The 23,335-nt window shown below is 37.2% G+C and overlaps 2 protein-coding genes across 7 annotated transcripts in view; both read right to left on the bottom strand.

Annotated features, from left to right (window-relative positions):
* LOC127009206 (uncharacterized) overlaps positions 1–5,845 on the bottom strand; it is a 16,893-nt gene extending 11,048 nt beyond the window's left edge. The window contains exons 1-2 of one of the 3 annotated variants that reach the window (XM_050882053.1): positions 5,638–5,845; positions 3,855–4,828 (exon numbers count right to left, since the gene is read on the bottom strand). In XM_050882053.1, coding sequence (XP_050738010.1) covers positions 3,855–4,713 — 859 coding nt within the window. In that variant the 5' untranslated portion in view covers positions 4,714–4,828; positions 5,638–5,845. The other 2 variants (XM_050882055.1, XM_050882054.1) reach the window with 2 other exon arrangements.
* Positions 5,846–6,455: 610 nt separating this feature from the next.
* The window catches only part of LOC127009205 (rho-associated protein kinase 1-like), a 42,882-nt gene continuing 26,002 nt past the window's right edge, over positions 6,456–23,335 (bottom strand). For 3 of the 4 annotated variants that reach the window (XM_050882048.1, XM_050882049.1, XM_050882050.1), the window contains exons 21-27: positions 22,704–22,920; positions 22,241–22,400; positions 21,868–21,946; positions 20,748–20,961; positions 19,453–19,583; positions 18,661–18,752; positions 6,456–13,324 (exon numbers count right to left, since the gene is read on the bottom strand). In XM_050882048.1, coding sequence (XP_050738005.1) covers positions 13,240–13,324; positions 18,661–18,752; positions 19,453–19,583; positions 20,748–20,961; positions 21,868–21,946; positions 22,241–22,400; positions 22,704–22,920 — 978 coding nt within the window. In that variant the 3' untranslated portion in view covers positions 6,456–13,239. Of the gene's footprint in view, positions 13,325–16,509; positions 16,578–18,660; positions 18,753–19,452; positions 19,584–20,747; positions 20,962–21,867; positions 21,947–22,240; positions 22,401–22,703; positions 22,921–23,335 lie in introns of all 4 variants that reach the window. The other variant, XM_050882052.1, reaches the window with a different exon arrangement.

A 23,335-nucleotide genomic window follows, 5' to 3' on the forward strand; every position in this document is an offset into this window, starting at 1 on the left:
GAAGGAACAAGGAGAAAACACCATCACCACTACAGTCTTCATCTTACTTGCTTTACTTTCATTTTCTGCGCCCTCCCTCCCGAACGCCCATTTACGGGAACTTCTCATTCTCCTTTTGCATATGAATACCCTTGCTCTCTCTTCTTGTCGCGGCGGAATGGTTGAAATCCGATATGCTAAGGATGACACAGTGACTGAGATACATGACCGCCTCAGGAACCTAACAACGAGAGTGTGAAACAGAAAATGGAAAATTATGTTGGTGATCTTCCTTTAACCTTGTCAGCGGACGTAGTTAATGTTGGATATGTTCACCGCGAGGAACAATCGAACTCATGCCCAGAACAGGAGAAAAAGGTGAGCCATAGATGTGAAATATTGTCAAAATTAAGAATGGTTATCAGTTTGTAGTCTGACTTAAAAGGGGCTATTACACTGGGCAAATTTTCCTTGGATTTTCAGTCAAACCACGATTTCCGCTAGCGTGGTTCTCATTTGTTTCTTGTTATTGCTGCTGACGATGGTGGTGAGTAATACCGTCATCCTTCGGTGAAATCTACCGTAGCTTTGGAAGATCGTGGACACGCCAGAAAACCACGGAAATATGAGAACCACGCCAGCGGAAATCGTGGTTTGACTGAAGATCCACGGAAAATTTGCCCAGTGTTATATAGCCCCTTAATCTTCTCTCGGCTTGTCTACGTTAGGGGTCGCCACAGCGGAGTTGCCCCCACTTCTCTCCTTGTAATCTGATAATGGTCAATATCTTTTTACCACAACTGAGTGAATGTTTTAGGTTTTTGTTTTCCAAATTGAATTGCTAAATGGAGTCTCACGTACAAGCTAACGACCATATCTTTAACTCTATCAGGATTTTGTTTTGCTAAGCGGATACTAATTGGTGTCTTGCATACAAACTAACGACCCTACCTTACTAAGTGGTCCAGGTTTTTGTTTTCCTAAATGTATACTAATTGGTATGGAGTACAAACTAACGAAATGGAATCTTACGTACAAACTAACTAAATGGAATCTTACGTACAAACTAACTAAATGGAATCTTACGTACAAACTAACTAAATGGAATCTTACGTACAAACTAACTAAATGGAATCTTACGTACAAACTAACGAAATGGAATCTTACGTACAAACTAACTAAATGGAATCTTACGTACAAACTAACTAAATGGAATCTTACATATACAAACTAACTAAATGGAATTAGTCTTACGTTCAGACTAATTGCCCTACCTCACGAATTGTTCCAGTTTTTTTCCTTATCCTTAACGATAACGCTTTACGCACAAACTAACGACCCTACCTTATTAATTCTTCCAGGTTATTCTTCTGCTAAACAGATACTAATTGGGCTCTCACGTACAAACTAACGAACACACCTTACTAATTCATATTCACTCGCTGGACCACAGGTATGAGGCACAGGTGATACGTCCGTCCCCCCCTAATTGGTCCAGGTTTTCTTCTCCTAAGCGAATATTAATTGGACTCTGACGCACAAACTAACGAACGCACCTTACTAATTCATGCTCACTCACAGGACCACACGGAAGGGACGCAGGTGACACGTTTCCCCCCCCCCCCTCCCCTTCCTCCCCTCGTGTACCTTCGGCCCGCCTCGTCAATACTGCACCTCTCTCTCCCACACGTCAAGGACACACGCCCCCTGCACTCACCGCTGAGGATGCCGCCACTCTCTGGAACATCACTCCACACATCTTTTCCGCATTACATCCCATTCTTCTTAGTCCGTTCTTATCTTACCCCTTTCCTTTCCTTTCCCCATTCTTCTCATATTCGCTTCATCCTTCCCTCATTTCTTTTTTATTTATTTTCTACTGTTATATTCTTTCCATGTCATATCGCTCTGTTTTTTTCCCATACTGTACCTCATTCTTTATCTTCTTATCCTTATCTTTCTCCTCCTCCTCCTCATCATCATCATCACCTTCATCACCATCATTATACTGCTCCTCCGGTCTCTTTTACCATCATTCTCAGCTTATCCCTCTTCTTATCTCATTTCTTCCCTCTCCATCGGCCTCCTTCTTCGTCCATTTCTTATCTTTTCCTTTCCACTCTTGTTTGTTTATCATTATTTATCCCTTTTTTTTCGTACCGTACTTTCATGTTTACTTTGTGCTCTCCTCCTCCTCCTCCTCCTCTTCCTTCTCTTTCTGTATCTTCTGCCTCTAATTAATTCAACACCTTCTTCATGTCTCTCTCTCCTTAACCTCATGCCACTGCTGCAATCACTCGCTCTTTCGCCAAGACCCAAGGAGACTTCCGTGTTGCTGTAAGAGGATTAAGTCGAGCGAAAAGGTTTGACTACGAAAGATTATCAGGTTCATGCAAAGCAGAGACGCAGCAACTGAGTAATTTCGAGTGTGATTGCTTTAACATTTATGATTGATGAAAAACACTAGGGAAGAGCGGTGATGATTCGGACAGTGGGATGGTCCGGCCATAGCACTTATTGTAAAGTGTATGGGACTGGGTGCCGCAAGATTTTGTGTGAATGTGCAAAACTTTGTTGCCTTGGCCCACAAAAGTACAACCACGCCCTCAGAGCTGTTATTTTCGATGCAAGTCCTATTTTATGTTTTTTTGCATCTCGTATGTAATATTTCAGGGTGTATCGTAAGCTCTTGCTTCAAAAACGTGCCAATTAGCGAGATGTAAATTGTTTCGGTGACGCAGCGATGCCCGGCGAAGGTGTTGCCGTATAACACGATCACCCGTGATGCCTCGTGCTGGCAAAGGAGTGTGACCACACATTTGCTTTTTATAGAGTCGTGATGATTCGGACGGTTGATTTTTTCATGATTTTTATTAAATTTATATCAATTTAAACATTATAGGTGTTGCAACGGTTATAAAAAGGTTAATTTGGTTGATTTATATTCAGATATTATGCTTGTGAGAAGAGAAGGAAGCCATAATACCAAAATTTTTGAGATATTTCTTGTAGTTCTCCTTTTATTTTTTCCCCTCTAAATATTGAGAGGATACTTTTGTCCTTATATAAATGTTTTGTAGAAGATATAATCTTGTTTATTAGCCAATCAAACTTAAGTTATATTAATATTATGGCGAGTGTTATGAGTGTCCGTACCATCCCACCTCCCTGGCCGAACCATCACCACGGGTGGGGATGGTTCGGACGATTTAGAAACTTGTCTTTCATCACCTACATCTGAAAACTGATAATAGCTACGAGTGTCATATTAGCAGCCTAAAGAGCCAAATGATGGAGGAACATTTTGAGATCAACAAAATTACACTACTTCTTAAACTTCTTTTTCTAAAAATACTTTTATAAAAAGTGTCCGAATCATACCGGCTCTCCCCTACACTCACACAGGTTTAAACTCGTGCGCTGCAGTTCACAATGATGAAGCGAAAGTAAGACATTTCTCGTGGCCCTAGACAGGCAACAAATAGTACCAATTCATTTATCGAGCAACCAATTCTCCATGAGTCAACAAGGAAGGCATGCTAGCCAATCCATACTGACAGCAGGAGAAAAATTGTATTGGAAACTGAGCAGATGTGTGAAGAGGTGCTGCTGTCAAAACAAAGATCCATAAATATATTCTTTTAAAGACTAATCTTATTTTTTTATACATCAGATTGATTATTTTTATCTAGAGTACTGCATATTTTTTTCTGACATGGGTACTTATTGGAACTGTGCGTACGGATTGGCGAGTATACCATCGTTTACCTGCAGAGTATTGCGTCACTGGGCGATTATTGCGTCTGCATAAACTTAATGTAACCAAAAATGTCTGTTTTCTACTCAAGCCGGAGTGACAAGACCGCCATTCTCACCTGGGATGTAGAGGTAGTTGAGAGGCAGGTGCTGGAGGGGCTCGGGAAGGAGAGACATCCACGACTCGAGGTTGTGGCTGAGGTCTAAGACGGAGTCACTGTCGAGGACTATTTCTTCGAGACGTGGAGTGAGGGGACCACAAAGGGACTGGGACGTCACGAAGAGAGAGTTCCCACTGAGTGCAGGAGACGTGAACGGCCGCAGTGTTTTTGCATCAAGGTCGACCACCCGAGTGCCAGGGAGTGACAGTGTGCTGCGCTGGATCTGAAGGTCTTCCTCTGCATCATCAAGGTCTTCCAGTCCAAAAGTAATTGAGGTAAAGTCCCCTGCACTGATGTTTGAGACTTTGCGGAAGCTGTGAATCAAGGCAAGATCCACCTGGTGGGCAGTATTGTAGGATTGGGTAACAAATTTCTTACTGGCGCTGGAGATTGGTCTTCTGTGCCCGTTATCACTCACCCACACCCCCAAGTCGGTCAGGGGATGAACTAGCTGAACGCCTCCACCTCTCTTCTTGACAGCAGCAATTCCATCACAGTGTGTCTTGATGTGGCAGTTACAGTTATCCTGCGTCTCCCTCGAGTTAACGTTTTGGATGGTTCGACAGAAAGGAAATATTCCATTCTCCTCAATAAAGAGGCGCCTCCCTCCTTGCGACGGCGAGACAGAGATGGACTCTGTAGTAGGTCCAGCACCCTTCCATCCTTTGGTTCCAGCGGCCTGGTGGCGGAGCGCGTCCTCCACCCTGATGAACAGCGGCTCTCCGCCTCCTCCCGCAAGACCATCCTTCTTTGCAAGCCCATCCAGGCCCCCACTCTCAGTGCTGGCCGCCTTAACCTCCCGATGTGCATTGCCCATCTACTCCTGCTCATAACCGCCTCCTCTTTCATGTTGTTGTCCGCAAACCATGTGTCGACTCACACACTGCATGCAAGCCTCTCTGTGGCACCATCTTCCTGTGGGCAGCATCGACCTGTATACATAACAGCGCGTGTATCAGCATCCAGCAAGAAAGTGCACACAGCATTCAACATGATAACCTATCTGTACCTGACTATCTGTCTAATTACTCATACCTACATGTATCAGTTTAATTAAGACTTCCATGGGGTATCGAAAAGGGTCCGTGGGGGGGTATCCAGAAAGATATCTCAGAAATAAGTGAACAGCTCCGTCCACTGTTTCGTTATTGGCACTTCAAGTAAGGAATGACTGAGTCTACATAATTCAGCTGTTTGTTCATAGCTACCTTTTTTATTCCGGATAATGAAGCTTGACAGAAGTGGGCTAATATTGAAGAAGTATCAAATTTCAATGGAGTTGAAATTTTGGCCGAAAATTTCAAGAAGTACTGATCTACATCTGTTTATCCATCTCTCTGTTTTCTTTCATCTCTATATCTATCGGTTTGTTTGCTTGTTTTGCTCATTAAGCCATTTTCCTCTTTTGATCCTTTGACAGTCAAAAACTTTGTTTTTTTGGAAATCAAAAAACTTTCGATCCTTGAGCGATCAAAGCACTTAGTTTTTCTGTCATTCAAAATACGAACCGAGATAATATATGACACACACACACACACACACACACACACACACACGAGGATTCTAACCACCGTTGTAACACCCTGAAACAGATCGCCTCCTTGCCCATTTAAGACACGATCATGCCGGGTCGTTCCCACCACGTCCTTTGATCCATGGCACCTCAAACACACCGCTGCATGAACTAACTATTAACACGTGGTACTATCCAGCATGTTCTCCATCACCCCACACGCCACACCTGCACAAGAAAGACTCAGCACCAAAACAGGATTATCGTTATTCGGAAAAGTGTGTCAGGGGTCAGCCACAGTCACCCGGCGAGATGCACCCACAGCGTCCACGACCACCGCAGCCTAAAGCTGAAGCCTCACTAACCAGCGGCCCGCCCCCTAGTGTTGCCTCGGCAGCCAGCCAATACCACACGCTGCTTGCCCCCCACGACCCTCGCCCCGCCCGCCCGATCATCGCGTGGCAGGAAAAGGACAGTTTGTGATACGTTGCCTCCGCGTTTGTCTTTTTTTTTCCAATTTAATCCTACACTTGGCGCTCTTCCTTTGGTCATGTCTGTGTATAGGCTTCGTCTGCTTCGTTTTCTCTCTTGCTTTCCTGCGGGTGTCCTATCTTCCTCGACTCCTTCAGGTCCTGCAAACCCTTTCTCCTCTGCCCAGTGAGCCGCTCTGATGCACAAGCGATTAAAGGCGGGGAGGGAGGAGGGATCACAGGAGAATTGAAGACTAATACCGGAAGACGAGAGGGGCTTAGAAACCACACGGAGACGAGGTATAATAAATAGGAACCATCGTCAGTAACTTTTTTTTCGACAGTAGTTCATGCAGCGCCTGTTTTGTTTTGTTTTTTTAGGTTTTTTTTTCTCCTTATATGAGTGAGGAGTGCATAAGAACAGACACAGAGGGAATTACTGGCAAGTACGGAAAGATTTGGTGGCAAATTTTCTATTCAGCTGCCATCACTCTGAAACTGATATCTCAATCCAGTTTCTAAATCCTGCATAGATCCATTATGGTGATTGTAAAAGAGGCTAATAAAACATTCAGGCATGTAAAATAAGCGTGTAAACATAACATATATATTACAAACATTTATATTCCAGCAAACATTCAAAACCACGAAATTGTTCATATGGTAGAGAGGTTTTGTAATGCAGCCCACAGAATATAGGAAGTGTACATGGCAGCAGAGCTAGCTGTAAATGCACTCCAGAAACAGCAGCTGGAGGCAGGAGAGGCAGTGAAGAAAAGTATAGAAAGTTGATGACAAACAATGAATCAAAAGCAGTTTCCTGAAAGGTAAAAAGGGCTAAGCATCATAGTTATTGCTCTACTTATCCTGAATATTCTGACATGGCAACTTGTGTCTGAGGTCTCTCCCATAGGCAATATTACTGATGTGATATTTGTCTCACCAAATCTTATTTCCTCATATGCAATATAGTAAGCTAATGCTTAATTGGAAATATATTTGTTTCATTTTCTTTATACATTTAGACAAATAAAAATCTGACTCCTACTAAATACAGGATCAGGTTTTTGGACTACCTACTTTGTAAGTTAGAACATCTGTAGCTACATAAAAAGGAAGTATTATTAAAACATCCACTTCTAAGTTAAATGGTGTAGGAATCTTTCACTAAGGGTATGCAGCAAACAGTTGACTTGAGGTCACTAGCTCACAAGTTAGGCTACTGGCCGCCATTAATGGGGACAGCTCCCTATGGCACTAACATAAGATAAAAATAACATTGAAAATCCAGTTTTCTAAGGTGGTTTCAGTTAATTTTATTACTAATTGTAAAGGTTCCTGTATGAGTTATGAGCATTTAGAGGGCACTAAATCACTACCCTTAACCCTTTCAATACGGTGATGCAGATGTCAGCGTCACAGTATGGAAAGGGTTAAGAGGAAATGTAAGAGGATTAATCCTCTTCTAAACCTTTTAATCCTTTTCCATTTCCTCTTCAGAGGTTTAGAAAACGTCTGTGTCATGTATTGAAAGGGTTAACTGTCACCACTGCTGTACAATTCTGGATGAAAATGTGTTGTTACTTAACCCGGTAGCAGCGACGGGCCAAATTTGTGACTTTACCGTGTACCAGCGATGGGCCGAATTTTTGTCATGATATAAACCCCCCAAAATAGATGATGCAAAAACTTATCACAAATGCATTGATATATATTATGAAATGGATTGCGTGAGTGATGATTTTTTCTCATTTTTCTCTCTTGGAGGAGGTGGCCTTTAAGAAACATGATCCCTGCAGCTACTGGGTTAAAGTCAGGCTAATGTTGAATCCACTAACTGTGGTGCAAGTTTTATAATGTGATAATTTCCCTGCACCATGTTTACTCAGTGTGTTTGCCAAGATTGAATTCAGACGGATTGTAGCAAGAAAAACTGCGAGGTAAATCCTGAGCTATGATCAAGTTTTAAACAGTAAACATTGCAATTGCAACCAGTTATTAAAATCTGCAAAACAGCTTGCAGAAGAACAAATGGCATTGCTCATTATACAGTAGAATGTTGCTTTAATGCAAACCCACTTATTTATTAATTAGATGACACCATGCAATTGCAGATTTAATTTAATGGGCATCTTTCCTCTTGTAAAGAGTTGAATCTAGTGCCCGGATAGTTTTGACGCCACATGCATCACCACCACTACAGGATTATTCTAGTTGAGGACCATCACGTGCTGAGCAACAGTAAAAAAAAAAAGCAATATATATTAATGTGATAGTCCACATATAACTCCTATGATACAAATGCTTGTCGATAAAGTTATTACATGTAAAGTTCTGCTATTTTATTTACGAGTCCCTGACTAAAGATGACTGGAAATGTGTTTTTGATATCATAATCCAATACCAAAATGCAGGAAAGATGAAAGTCAGAACATGCTTATGGAAATAGTAATGGTGAAAATCTTTTTTTATGGAATACTTGCAAATAAAATTGAGGAAAATAAGAGATGAGATTAAAGTGGAAATGTGTGTTTGTGGGTGTGGGAGTGGTAGTCCTTTGGTGAGGCAGACATCAAGGCACCAGCACCTGTGTAATAGTCAACAGAGTATTTTTGTACACTATGCAGTGACCAGTATAGTTCAGTGTCTTGGTTGTGTAGTAAGTGATCTCTGTACAAAAAACTTATCATGTTTCTCAAATTTGTTATTTATGTCATACTGTATTGAGTATTATATACCTGTTACTTTCAAGAAAGATTCTATGAAAACTTGATTTTGGTCAATAAAAGAAAGCTTTAATGTGACATCTTATGGATCCTGTGTCATGTTAGAATGGTGCTTTACTGTTTAGTGGTCTTACAGGTTTTTTGGGCTTTGTCTGCTTCATTCTAATGAGTTTCCTGGGGATCCCTGACAAGCTGTGGGAGGTTGATGTCTGTGTTTTCTTTAAAATTTACATTGCAATTCGCTTGTTTTGTCCTACATTCCCAGTCATGCTGATTTAGCAAAGTTTAAGTTTGCACCTATCCCCCCACCTTCACAGGTTCACTGTTCACGGCTTCACACATTCACAGATTTCCCCCCAAAAGCACCAAGGTGGACACAAAAGAATTTTTGCAGCGTCACTCCAAACATTCACAGTCCGCCATGGACATTCAGACGTTCTTAAGACGAGGATGATGTATACATGCATAAAGCAGTACAAAATATAAATAGCATTATTCATGAGCTATATGTATTATAAAATGTACTGTAATATATGTAAACTTCTTACAAATAATGTCACTAAAATCTCACTTAACTGTTTTGGCTTTTCAACATAATGGCCTAAGAGTAGGAAAGAATGCTACTCCAATATAAAAAAAACACCAATTCTTATGATCCATTATTGACACTGGCCATATGCACAGTATGTTGTTTTACTATGATATATGAGGTATAGATTTACTTCAGGAAGTTAGTGTGTTCGATGTGATAGGTTAAGAGTGTAACTGAATAAGTGTAATACTTCTGCAAGCAATGTGACAATATTGCATTCTAGGGCGAGTTTAGTTTAGTTTAGAACCACCTGGTAATTTGTTGTTTTGTTCTTGATCTAAAGGTCATCAGGACATGTAATTAGGTTATATGTTCAGTTAAGGAATAAACTGGTGTCCAGAAAAGCAGTATTACATTCACACCCTAAACTTGACTTGTAGAGGATCATTTAAAAATCTAGTCTTTTACATGGGTATATACAGTTTATAGATAAAAATAGACTGAGAAAGAGCATTATAGCATTGAGCCAATGTTAGAATATGCATGTTACATATAAAGTGAACTGATACACATAGAAGATTGTAAAGACAGTAAGTAAAAGTAGAGTTGGAGGCATGAGCCATAGCTGCGCATGGGCTCTGTATTCTTCTCTGTCCCACTGGTCCTTGAGCCTGTGGTGGGTGAGAACCCATTACCCTGGGACACAGGAAAAGACAGTATGCTCTTGTCAATAATATCTGTATTAGGTACCTGCAAAAGTTACTTGCATGATATTATTTGTGTGACATTAAAACTTGTAAAAAGGGTTTATTTGTGCTGCAAACTTCTTAAAAGGATTTATTGGTGCTGCTGCCCCAAGAATCTTCACTCACTTCACTGTAATTATTGTTTGCCTCAAAGTTCCATCACTACCAATATGGTTATTAACCTGCACTATAATGGCCTTGGGATGCATTCACTGGCCACTGTGTCATATAGTGCAATGCTTTGGGAAGTGGATCATGTTGCTATGATACACTCATTGTTTGTAAATAAGAGGCAGTGATAGCAAGGCAGGTGTCCAAATTTTTTCATCATGGCTCTTGTCCAACAACCAACCAAACATAGCCTTGGATACTGTGCAGTTTTGCCCCTCCTCTGCCAAAAATTTTATATATATATATATATATATATATATATATATATATATATATATATATATATATATATATATATATATATATATATATATATATATATATATATATGCAGTGTGAAAACAAATTATATAGTGTCATATATGGTGTGTTCAGATTTGGCAACCCAAATCAAATACTACTCAAAGTCTCATATGGCAACCATATTCTCCCATTTGGTGATTATTTACTCTACAGACAGCACTAAATCATATATTGCAATCACATTCTTGTACTTGACAAATATTTTCCCCAAGGAAATGCTCTCAATAGTTATCAGGGTATTCCCCTGCCAAAATTTAATCAATCTATCATATATTATGATCCAGTTCTCAGCTACTCAGTCACCATGTTGATGATGTCGTGCCAGCTGTCAAAACATTTCCAAGTTGTGATCAACATCGCTAACTTGCAGCAATAGCACACATAAACATAGATTTTGCAATTCTTATAGGAATTGTATGCCTACATTGCTGCTCAGTATCTCATAGGAGGTGTCAGTGGTTTACATTTACTCTGGGAATTATGTCACCTGTACTGACTTCAGCCTCTTTTCTGTAGCATATTTTTTGTTCATTCTATTAGTTTTATTTATCAGCATATTACACTTAGTAGTTGGTAATGAAGATTTCTATCATTGTTGACCAGTATTCTGTTATATAATGGAGATTGACAGCATAAAAATATTGACAGGCACTGTATTAAAAAGTATTTGACAGCAACTGTAGGATACCTTGTTGGTCTGACTTGAATCTACAAAGAATGAAGATGAGACATCACAGCAATACATTTCAAAGTAGAGCAAAAATTGATACATGCAAAAGTCTGTACATCAAGGAATGAGTTATTGGTATCAGGAGTTGGCAAGAGCCTACTGTACAATGAACTTCTATGAGATAGCCTGAGAAATTCAGGTTCATAAGAAAGACTATAAAAATTAAAACTACGAACATTGGCAATAAGAAGGAAATGAGGAGACATGATAATGCTAAATATATATGTGATCGGGAATGAAAACATAGATATGAATGATTGTATCACCCATGAAAAGCTAATATTGATGATGCAATTAGAAATTATGGTTAAGAAGGTGACAAAGATTTGAGAAAATTCAACTTTAATAGGTAAGATGCCTTCCCAACTAAAGTCATGTCAAAAGTAACCATTTTAAGGATTTATATCATATGAATTAAAATATGGGACATTGTGAGCCTGACTCAATCCTGTATAAATAAAATAGGTAAGAACTTGGTAATCAGTTGCATTTTGGAAAGCAAATGATGAAGATAGAGTATTTCATCATAATGTTGGTAGTTTTGACAACATACCAAGCAAAGCTTGAATTTGCTATTAATTGAGCAATGTTAGAAACCACTTATTAAGGTAACTGTTTTACTGGGAAGTCAAACTTGCCACCTTCCTCATGGTGCCTCCTGGGCAGCCCTAGGCAAAACTTAGTCATATGGGCTAATTTGAACTACATATCTTGTTGGATAAGTTTATAAGAAAACTCTTTCATACATATATCTGGTGTAATCATCAAAGTTATTCAATATTACTGTTTTATTTTACTTAGACTTAGAAGAATATGGTAAAATAAGACAAGAAATGGCCACTTTAGGAATCATGAAATGGAATGAAATAAATAGAAATGTGTTCATAAAATTTAGACCTTCTTCTGGAACTTTTAACAGATACAGTAATAACTTTCTCTGGTAAACCCTGAAATGTCTTGGTAGAAGGAAACTATTTCAGAGTTAATGCAAAAAAAATCATGCATATTATTATTTTTAAGCTTACTAAGGTAGGAGAGTTAATTAGGAACGGGATACTAGGTTGAGGGGAATAAATGTCACAGGGAAAGAAAATGGAAAGTAACAAAAACTTATCATTTTCTACACCAATTCAGACTAGAGCCATTTTTTATAGATGACATGGAATTCATAGTTACGTATTGTTTTGGACAACAAATTATGTGGTTGGATATTAAAGGCTAATTTTTCAGGCTCTACCATAGAAATGGGAGACCTGGCCAATTTCAGCAATAAAAAGAAATATGAACAGTAAGTCAATTAAAACAAAACTACGAAATATTTCAAATTATGGAGTTATGACTGGATTTCTGGGTTTATCAGTATAGCATGATTTCAAAAAATTCCTTAAAATTCTTAATCTTCCACACTGATGCAGTCACATTCACACAACATTCTCACTAAGCATTATGTACAAAATATACTCAGCCACATGTAGTTCATCAAAGTGAGCTTCACATTTTCCTCAAGCCGTCTGACACAAACACATAGGTTCTAAGAATTATTTAAATGTCTGAATATTTTGTACTTAATAGTACGTACTATGAATCACCTTGAGTAAACTAAAATGTTCAGCTACATGCAGCTAAATATTTTTCTCAATCACACATAGATCACAAATGCAATTACTTGTTGCTTTCATCAACAATATTGGTCTAATTGTAATGGACGATAAAGAAGAAACTTATCCATGTACATTGGAAGCATTAACATGTTACATAATCTATAAATATATAAAATTGGGCTTGTACCAAAATCTTATTAACATTTACTGATGTGTTTCACAAAAATATTAGTGTATGTCATCATGGGACTCATCTTTGTCCCTGAATAGAGCAATGTACACAAGGAAGGAGGAATAGATCTAGGACTTTATAAGGCACATGTCCCTCAGCAAGTGAACATATTGCTCCAGCAATACTTCCCATGTTGCACAATACCCAGATGAAAAGTGTGTGTGTGTGTGTGTGTGTGTGTGTGTTACTATATATATACTGGGTCTATGTTCAAAATATAGTTTTCCCTAAAATGAAAAACTTATTTCAAACAAGCTTTAGAAAATGTTAAATGACAAATCTGGTGAACCACAACAGAGATATATTAGGTATTAAGCTGCTACTTTCTACTCAAATTGGAGTTGGGAGGTAAAGTAGCAGACTTCTGTACAACATACGGCCGATAAGATGATCTTGTTGATTCTCTGAAAAATAAAAATAAAATAAATAACATGGTAATAAGTCATTTAAGTTAATGCATCATTGGTATTGACAAGTACTATAATTTCATTTTATTAAAAGAACACATTATGGAGATAAATATTCCCTTAGTCTACATTAAATGAGTATTACAATCTAATCTAGTTTGTAGAACTAACAATACTTTTATACATTGTTTGTAGAACTTACAACACTTTTATACATTGCTTTTAAGATTATGATTAAAAGGTGTCAAATGGAAGAAGATTGAAGTAACCTATATCAGATTTTTTTTTTTTTTAAATGCAATTTCTTACATCAAGGTGAAAATCTTCATAATATAACTATAGTTGGTTATAAATATGATAATAAAGGGCTAATAGTGGGCACTATAGATGGTTTCATTACGTCTGTCCACTTGTGAGCGTAGAGGTGGCACACGTGCATTGCTGGTTCGTGATTGAGTGAAAATTAATTTGATAAATATTCAACCTTTTCTTTGCAATAATATATTTGAATGTTTATGTTTACAGTAATACATTACACCTTATTTAAATCCCAAACATGCCGATTTGCATCGCCAATATATCATACAAGCACACGAAAGACGAGCTTGTAACAGGCAGTCCATAGTTAGATCATACTCGAACAAACAATGGCCTTGTATGACCTATAATTATTTAGCTGCCTCTGTGAGTGCATATAAAAGATATTTCAATTATTCATTGCATATGAATCACATATTTAATATATACGCGCTGCGTATTTCCTCGACCCACACTGCGTGCCAAATTAATTTAATAACCAAACATAACTTACCCTATCCTGCCTAGCTGGAGACTTAGCCCTCCTCAACCCCCTTAATTTGTGTCAGTACTAACACTCACAAACACTTGGCTATTTTTCATTACATTCACGTCCTGGATTGATGCATAAGACTTTCTTGTGGTATAAATACGTTCTTCATTTGAATGGAGACCACAAAGGAAAATATTTCATCAGGTGGGCTGAAAAAGACTACTGCAATCGAAGGATGGGGCAGCAGAAGCTATTGTAGTCACCGGAGGCGGGTTATTCAAAAACTATTCTCGGTTGGTCCCTGTGGATTTCTGACCATTTGACCTTGTCCATTATACCCAAAATCCGTTATAAGCTGGTCCGTTATATTGAGGGTTTACTGTATCTACATAAGGGAGTGTGGGTATGTTGGAGAGATACTTCCACCCAAAATATTTGCCTTAGAAGATAAAAAAGATAAAATGACTGAAGGCTGCTTTCTTATAGCAGTACAACATAAGGATATGCAAGTTTTTTTTTTTTTTTCCCCCAGGAGCATGAGTATGGTTATGATGAAACGTCTATGGTATTTCCATTTGAACCTGGCCGGTGGGGTGTTGGCCTGTGCGGGTCAGCCCAGCCCCACATCTCTGCCACACACTTTCAAAGGCCTCTCGCTTCCTTTCATTTATCAGCTATTTACTACCTTTAAATGAATTTAATTAAATAATTGGATAACTGATAAGGTTATATAGTGTTAAGATTGTTTTGTTTTTAGGATAATAACAAAGATTTTGTATAAATACCACAACACTTGACAACGTTGGAAAACAATTTTGTCAAGTGTCGTGGTATTTATACAAAATCTTTGTTATTATCCTAAAAACTAAACAATCTTAACACTATATGACCTTATTAGATCATTCAATTATTTAATTAGATTAATTTAAAGGTAGAAAATAGCTGGCATATGAGAGGAAGCAAGAAGTCTTGAGAGTGTGGCAGAGTTGTGGGGTGGGGCTGACCCACATAGGCATACACCCCACCAGCCAGTTTCAAATGGAAACTCTATAGGACAAAAATTATGAAACTCTAGACCACCACAGGCATTCCAAAGCTGTTACCAATTACTTGATGAGTTACATGTAATTTTATGCCCAAAAGTAATTAAGATGATGAAGTGTCAAGTACATTTCTGCAGGCATTTTATAAGTTGGGGGTTTGAAAAAAAAAGGAAGATTTTATTTATACTAAGAATACTTTGAAATTTTAAACAAGCTGTATATAAGTGCCTTGATGAATTGTATTAAAATTCTTATGCCGATTGGGGATCCAAATGGAAAATAAAACTGAGAAAAATATATAGTGGAGGAAAGCAGCAAGGCTCAAATAAAATTTGACAAAAGTATAAATCACTGAACTATGAAAAATAAGATTTAAAAAGAAATTGTCAAGCTTGTGCATGGCAAAACTATTACTAGTAGTCAATAGGAGTTACTCATCAGTTAGTTCTATGAAAAGATGAAAGAGAGTAGAATCAGTTAAGATACAAGATAAAAACTTTACAAGCTGAAATTGTAAGCTCAAAGGGACTGAAAAGTTATGAAAGATGTCTAAGGAGTGCATGCTTATGTAGATTTAGTTAGAGACAAAATTTTCAGGAGAAAATAAACAAAAGAATGTTGAGACAAGAAAGCTACAAAGCATGATTCAACATACTTACTAAGTATTTAAGTTCTCAAGTCATAAAACTAATTGGAGAAGAAAATGGCATTAATGTTTAGCTATGTGAAAAGCCCATATTTGTTGAAAGAAATGAAAATGACTACCAAAACCATACAATTAAAGGTGATGCATTTTTTAGTGTATAAAATATTTTTCTTCATGATATCTGTATGAAAAATAACTTATCATTTTGTCTTATAGAATGAATGTTATAGGTAATGACCTGAAGTAGGATGGCAATGTTGCTTAGAAAACAAAGATAGGCCTTGTAATATTCCAAATATTATTGAAAAACTAAGAGCATTACCCCGGAAAGAACTCTTCCTAGGTAGAGGCTGAGTAAAACTAAGTTACTAGCGCAGTAAATGGCTGCCACTTGTCCATTCAATATTGCAAAAAATGAAGGGGTATGGCCACCTGTAGTTTCTTAGTGAAATAGATCATGACATCGGAGAGGGAGGTGGACAATGTTAGAAGAGGCCTTTGTCCTGCAATGGACTAGTACTGGCTGAAAATGATGATGATGATGATTTACATTAAGTATAAATTACCAGTAAAGAACTTAGAAGCTTCAGGTCTTTAAGCCGTCAGTTGTATTTATTACAACACTAAAAAGATGTGCATTCTAGGAGAGCGAAAGGTAGTTAGGAGTGCATGCTGTGCTCTGCATAACAATAGCCGGGCAAACCTTGGTAAGGGTAAACGTTCCTCATATACTTGTTGTTGGAAGCAGCTAGTCCTAAAGGCTTTTACATTCTGGAAACCATAACCATTTAAAATTAATTAAAGGGCAGCATGCTTTATAAGTGGCAAACAAATTTAGAATGATGAACAACCAAGAGATTACCAAAAATCTTGCAACAGTAACTACTGATAAGCATTCAAAATATAAAACTAAGACATAAAACAATAAATTGTCTTTTGTAGTCTCAGCAATACATTATAAATGCTATTGAGATAGTAATGTGTAAAAGTAACTACACGAAAAAAAGAAAAAAAAATAAATAAATAAATATATAAAAAAAAAGTGCCCTTGCAAAGTTAATCTGAAATATGTCATGTTTCTTTTGCTGAAAACATAAAGCTTGTAAAGTAAAGTATGTTTCTTCCATCATAAAATCTGAGAGATGTTACTATGGAAAATAATCACCACTATCATAAAAAACTGTGTCATTTAGAAAAGCTAATATCAAAATTAGGGATAAAATCTAATTAAAATAGCTCATAATGTCATGCATACCCCATTAATGCAATGTAGTGACATTCCATACTCATTTTTCACTTACTCTGAACTGGAAATTGAATTATGAAAATTAGGATTCACAAGTGTTAAGGCAAATAACTGATTGGGTTAGGTATTAGTTTCCTGGGACCAGTTTTCACCAGCATCCATCTTGTGACTTCAATACTAGTGCATATTGGCAGAATTTGAGAATAAGCACCTTGGAATCAGTTAGAAGTGGCAAATCTTAATACATTTAACTCGGAGAGAACAAGTGTTAATAGCATAAAAACTGTGCTAGATCAGTGTTGCATGACCCTCCAACACACCCCCAACAATTTATATTATGCAACTAGGGGTCTAAAATGGAAAATGCTGAAAAGTAAAGATGGCGCCACTATAAACACTTGCCTGCGCCACAACGGGCTGGGGCCAACCATCAGGCCCTACTATGAGTATGAAGGCCTACTGGCGCCACAGGCCAAGACGTAAAAAAAAACAGCTGACATTGTTTATAATGCCATATTGTAGGGTTCATCAGGGCTAACAAATGTTATTATACAATGTCATGTCTACAATGCATGGGTAAGCCAGGAAAACAACTAAAAGAGAACAACAAGTTGGACGTCTGAGACGCCGATAAAAAGGAATAAGTTGAAATCCAAGGTTAGGGATAGGGAGGCCTTTTTGGTAGGATGTAGAGCTGGAACAAGGCTCAAGCTCACTATTCATAACTGAGCATGGGAGGCAACAAACAGTCTGCCACTTCAATTTTTAATTCTCCTGGCACTTACATGTATCATTCTACTGCAAAACACTCACTAATGGATACCGTACATCTGGGTCACGCAGTGTATAATATCTCCAAGTCTGTAGTTGTGGTGCCATGAATATATAGACCCCAATCAATCAATCATTACATTTCCAAGCACATGAGTGTTAAGTGATGCATAACTGTTTGCAAATACACTTCAAATATGACACCCAGAGCCATCTTAAGGCAGGAAGACTGCTTGAGGCAAAAGTTGTGTGCGTGATGGCGCAATCCCCAAAATGCATGTCATGTTGTCCACAGGAAATGGCATAAAGTCGATGCCTCTGAAAGAGCCCTGTGGGTCTCCAGTGGACAGCACATTGTCAAGTGAAGACTGCTTTTATGTCAAAATGTGTTACAATGGCATAACACCATGTAGTTTGGATCTCCAATAGATGGCATATTGGCAACTTAAGAGAGTAATTTCCCCAGCTTATACCCAGAAGTTGCTAAAATTTCCAAAACTATTTTGTTAATTAACATTTTTGCAGTGCTGATTTATCTGTAATTATGACTTGAAGAATACCAACTTCAAAAGGATTTACTGTATGCATACTGCTCAATTCAATTTCAACTGGACTTTTCACATGCAACTTATACTGTCGTGCATGCATTATTTTTTTACCTAGGAAAAAATGCTGTAAATATTTATGAAAATGTTGACATTCAAGGTCAAGGGTCCACATTTACACTTTAATTAACCCTACTTTTAAGGAAACTGTTTTGACTACAACGTTGTAAACATTATAGGGGTACAATATCTGTAAGACAGTTGAGAACACACGTGAAAAATTAACGCTCACCTGGGGGAAACTTTGGCACCATCAGAACCACTGGCTTGCTGGGCCTTGTACCCAGACTTTTGAATCTTTTTGGATAATCTTGTGACCCAGTTCTGTAATAAGATTATTTTGCTATTAAAATATTCACATTGGAAGTGATTTTAGAGTTATACCTAATACCTGGGGGAATACATAGCCTGAAAGAGAAGTTTACTATATTTTAATAGACTTAGAGGAAGCATAAGATAGGGTGCCCAGAGGTGATGAAACAGGCTATGGGGAGATTGGGGATCAAAGACTGGGCAGTTGCAGTTGCTATGGTAATGTAAGAGGGTCCAACAATTACAAGTAAGGGTGAATGGATAATTGGGTAAGGTGTTTATGTGAAATAATATAATAGGCAAAATTGTTCAGTGCAGGACTCTTAACCCCTTGACTGCAGATTTCCTACAAGAGGACATCACCAAGCTACAGGAATGGAACAAAAAGTGCCTGCTACAATTCAATGAAGAAAAATGTAGTCATGTACCTTGGGGGGGAAAATCCAGCATACCAATACAACATAGGAAACACTCCACTATCCACCACAGGGGCAGAGAAAGATCTTGGACTACATGTTACCAGGTTACCAGTGAAAGTCAAATCCATGCCAATCACAGTGGACGGGTTAAGTGACTGGTGTGACCATGGTGTACTCCACCTTCCTGGCACGTGGGGCTCATGCTCCCAAGTTGTGCCAAAATAGTGGAATTTGCCAAGTTGTTTAGTGAATTGCATCCAAGCAAAGCTCAACAACAAAGTATTTGAACTCACCTGTTGTGATTCAAGGGTTGGGGCCAGCAGCAGCAGCTCCTTGGCAGTATTCATGTCATAGTTTACTTTACATGGAGCCACCACATCCTCTTTTCGTTCTAAATGATCTCGATGGATCTTGAATCGGCAACCTAAGTGGAAAATTGAAAAAATATATATAAATAAACTTATTAATAACAATTATCAATATATTATTATTATTATTTTATTATTATTATTATTGGTAGTAGTAGTAGTAGCAGTAGAAGTAATAGTAGTAGTGGTTATGCAGTGTTGCAGATATTAAAAAATTCTGAATTATATATGGACAGTCAAATGTCTTTGACTTGTGTATATATAAAAAATAAAATAAAAAATAAAAAATAAATAAAAATAAAAATTAAAAAAAACTCCAGTCCTCGTCGAAAGACTGACTTGTTCAGCTAGGCTGACGTCAGCCGATAGAGTGGGTCTAATGACATCCTCCCTTCCCCTTCATGAGTCGTCACCCGGCAAGGGTCTGTGGTCCCTACTCGGAGAAACGTACGCACTTGACCCCGACTGCCTCCATATAGCCCGTGTCCCCACCCTTGAAGTGGCGACAAATAATAATAATAAGGATAATAAAAAATTAAAAAAGACTTGTACAAACAGGATGTTCGTATATCAAGTCACCGCTCGTAAACCATGGCATGTTTTCTGATTTTATTTTGCTCGTAAATCAAAACACTTATAAACTAAGGCACCCGTAAACCGAGGTTTGACTGTGTGTGTGTGTGTGTGTGTGTGTGTGTGTGTGTGTGCGTATATATATATATATATATATATATATATATATATATATATATATATATATATATATATATATATATATATATATATATATATATATATATATATATATATATATATATATATATATATATATATATATATATATATATATATATATATATATATATATATATATATATATATATATATATATATATATATATATATATATACACCAAGAAGCAATCACTGTCTTGGTACATAGAATCAAAAACATTGTATGGCATGAGCAGGGATGTATGAAAATTAATATGCTATGGACCATCAGTGCTGCACACAGAAGTGGTAGAATGGTCAGCCAGTAACTAAAGGTATAAAGCTAGAGACAAGGTTCTCTAGTGGTACGTGCTTACTTCTACTCCAATCTAGATGATTTTCTAAAATGAAAAATAAAAATAAAATTGATCAATGAACAATTACTATATGATAATGTTCAATAAAAATGTACAGCTGTACTAAATCATATGATATTAATCACTTACGTTTGCACTCAAGGGCTGGAGGTGGCTTAAACATGTGCCACAGGTGTCGCTGACAGACTTCACAATTCGTAGGCATGTGGAAAGTTATGGCCAAGAATTCATGGCCTTTGTGGACTAGAGTACCTGCTTTATCTTGGCCTGCACCCTCATGCAAAGCCAGGGGACCAGGGTTATCACCAGGCTTCCGACTCTCCCCTTCTCCAGCATACAACAACTGGAAATGGAATGCAAGTTAATAACATTATGAGTTACTACATTTTCTGTCTTGACAGTCCTTCCCACAGAATAATCATGAGATTCAATCACCAGTATGTATGGTTTAAAGCCAAACTCAACTGCAACTCTTGTTGAAAGTAAATGTTCTTCAATGATGAATTAAACATTAATTAGTGATCATCAAATGTGGCAAACTGGTATGTAAATAATATCTAATGCGAACTGAAAATATGAATAGGATTATTCTACTGTCTTTCATAGGAATGCAACCACAAGGAGTAAGAGGTGTGGTTTGTGTGAGAGTAAAAAGAACACATGTTCCAGCAGTTTGGTCATGTAATAAAAATAATAATGTGCCAATTTTTCTCAAGAATTTGTAAACACTTGACAAAAAAAGACCACCTAATAGAAAGTAGTACTACAATTTAAATACATCAAACATTAATCAGTTAGTAATAGTAACATAAACTAAACTGTCATCATCCACCATGACACCACTCAAGATGGTAACTTGTCTCAAAAAGAAAGGTCTTGAGTTGCCTTTTGTTGCCTTCAATGGAATCTAGCTGCCTCATGGACAGTGGCAACACTGGAGCCACATTAAAAGATTACCTCTTTAAGAGATGATTGCTACATAGCACCTGCCTCATCAAGATGCAGAGGACCATCAGTAAAGTAGATGAGTACTGAAAAGAGTTAGCAGACAAAGGACTGAATGTGCTGAGAGTGCCAGAACAGGGAAAACTGGAAGTGCTTCTACAGCAGCCACCCCTTTTGAGGAGTTCCCCTGAAGGGGACAGGGCACTGGATATACGGATAGATAGAAAGAAGGATCATGTAACCACAGAAGATCTGAAAGGCTATCTTATTCTTAAATAAACTGATTATGGAGTTGAATTCTTACCTGGAATATTCTGGGGATGTCTTTGGCTTCAGCTCTTATAACATCACCTTGTGTTACTGACCGAACATGGAAGAGTTTTCTGTAAAGCAATCCATTTCTAACTCTCGTTTTCCTCTTTTCTTTCAAATTTAAAATAATATGTTTTTAAAATGTATGTAAAACTTTCATAAGGCTGAAGGCAAATTAAGGTGGACATAAAATTTCCCTATATTTATTTCATCCTGCCAAGATAAATAGCTGTCAAATTTACTTCAGTAAAATGAGTTTCATAGAAAGTCAATGCAATCAACTTGTAAAGTAAATAAAACTCACAAGACAAATTATGTCCACCAACAATATTCTTTCCCATTAACAATTACATAATATAACTCACGTTAAGTCAAGGATGAGGATGGGATCAGAGTTCTGTTTGTCATTTTCTGAGTTGTAAAAGATGATCTTCCTTGAAGACACCACAACATACTGGCGCCGCCACCCGTGTCGTTTTATGTTTTGCTTGTTAGGAATAGAAAGCCAACCTTCCAACCGGGAATCTGAAACAAAACAAATTTTACAATAAAGCAGAAATAAGCTCACAGATGAGAGCAGCAGTTACACTAATAACCCCTTTTCCTGTAACAAACTGATTTGTGGCCATGGCAAGAAACTGGATAGTGAAAGAGGTCTAATGGAGATATAACTAGCAAGTTGCTAAATCCATACACTTCATGATTTTTATTATTTTGGAATAAAGCATAATGAACTTTGTGACTTTCAATGCCCCTGAACAAATACACTGTACTCTAGTACAATACTGATATCCAGTACTGTTATGAATGAGATATTCAACCACTGACCTAATTCATCTATGTCATTATCAGCTCCACTGCTTAGTGAAGCAGTTTCACTGTTGAAGTTTGCAACTGTGCGGTGGAGAGATTCAATTTCCGAATCCTTGGCATCAAGCTCCATTTGAAGTCTAATTCTTGCTTGACTTTCCTCATAAACAAGAGCCTGAAGATCCTGCACTTCCTTCTGATGTTTGGAGACTGTCTGGGAGAACTTGTCACGTTCCTAGGGGGTATTGTAAAAAGTGAGCAAATCAATTCATGAACCATATATAAACATCAAAACTTATTTCAATTTTAATTACCATATATTTTTTTATTACAAACCTGAAACATGAACAATATTTCTTATATATATATATATATATATATATATATATATATATATATATATATATATATATATATATATATATATATATATATATATATATATATATATATATATATATATATATATATATATATATATATATATATATATATATATATATATATATATATATATATATATATATATATATATATATATATATATATATATATATATATATATATGTATATATATATATATATATATTAGATACATAGATGGACAGATATATTATCAGCAACAGCCTGCATCATTCCACTGCAAGACA

This window comes from Eriocheir sinensis, chromosome 40 (genome assembly GCF_024679095.1).
Source record: "Eriocheir sinensis breed Jianghai 21 chromosome 40, ASM2467909v1, whole genome shotgun sequence".
In the NCBI taxonomy this organism is placed as follows: Eukaryota; Metazoa; Arthropoda; class Malacostraca; order Decapoda; family Varunidae; genus Eriocheir; species Eriocheir sinensis.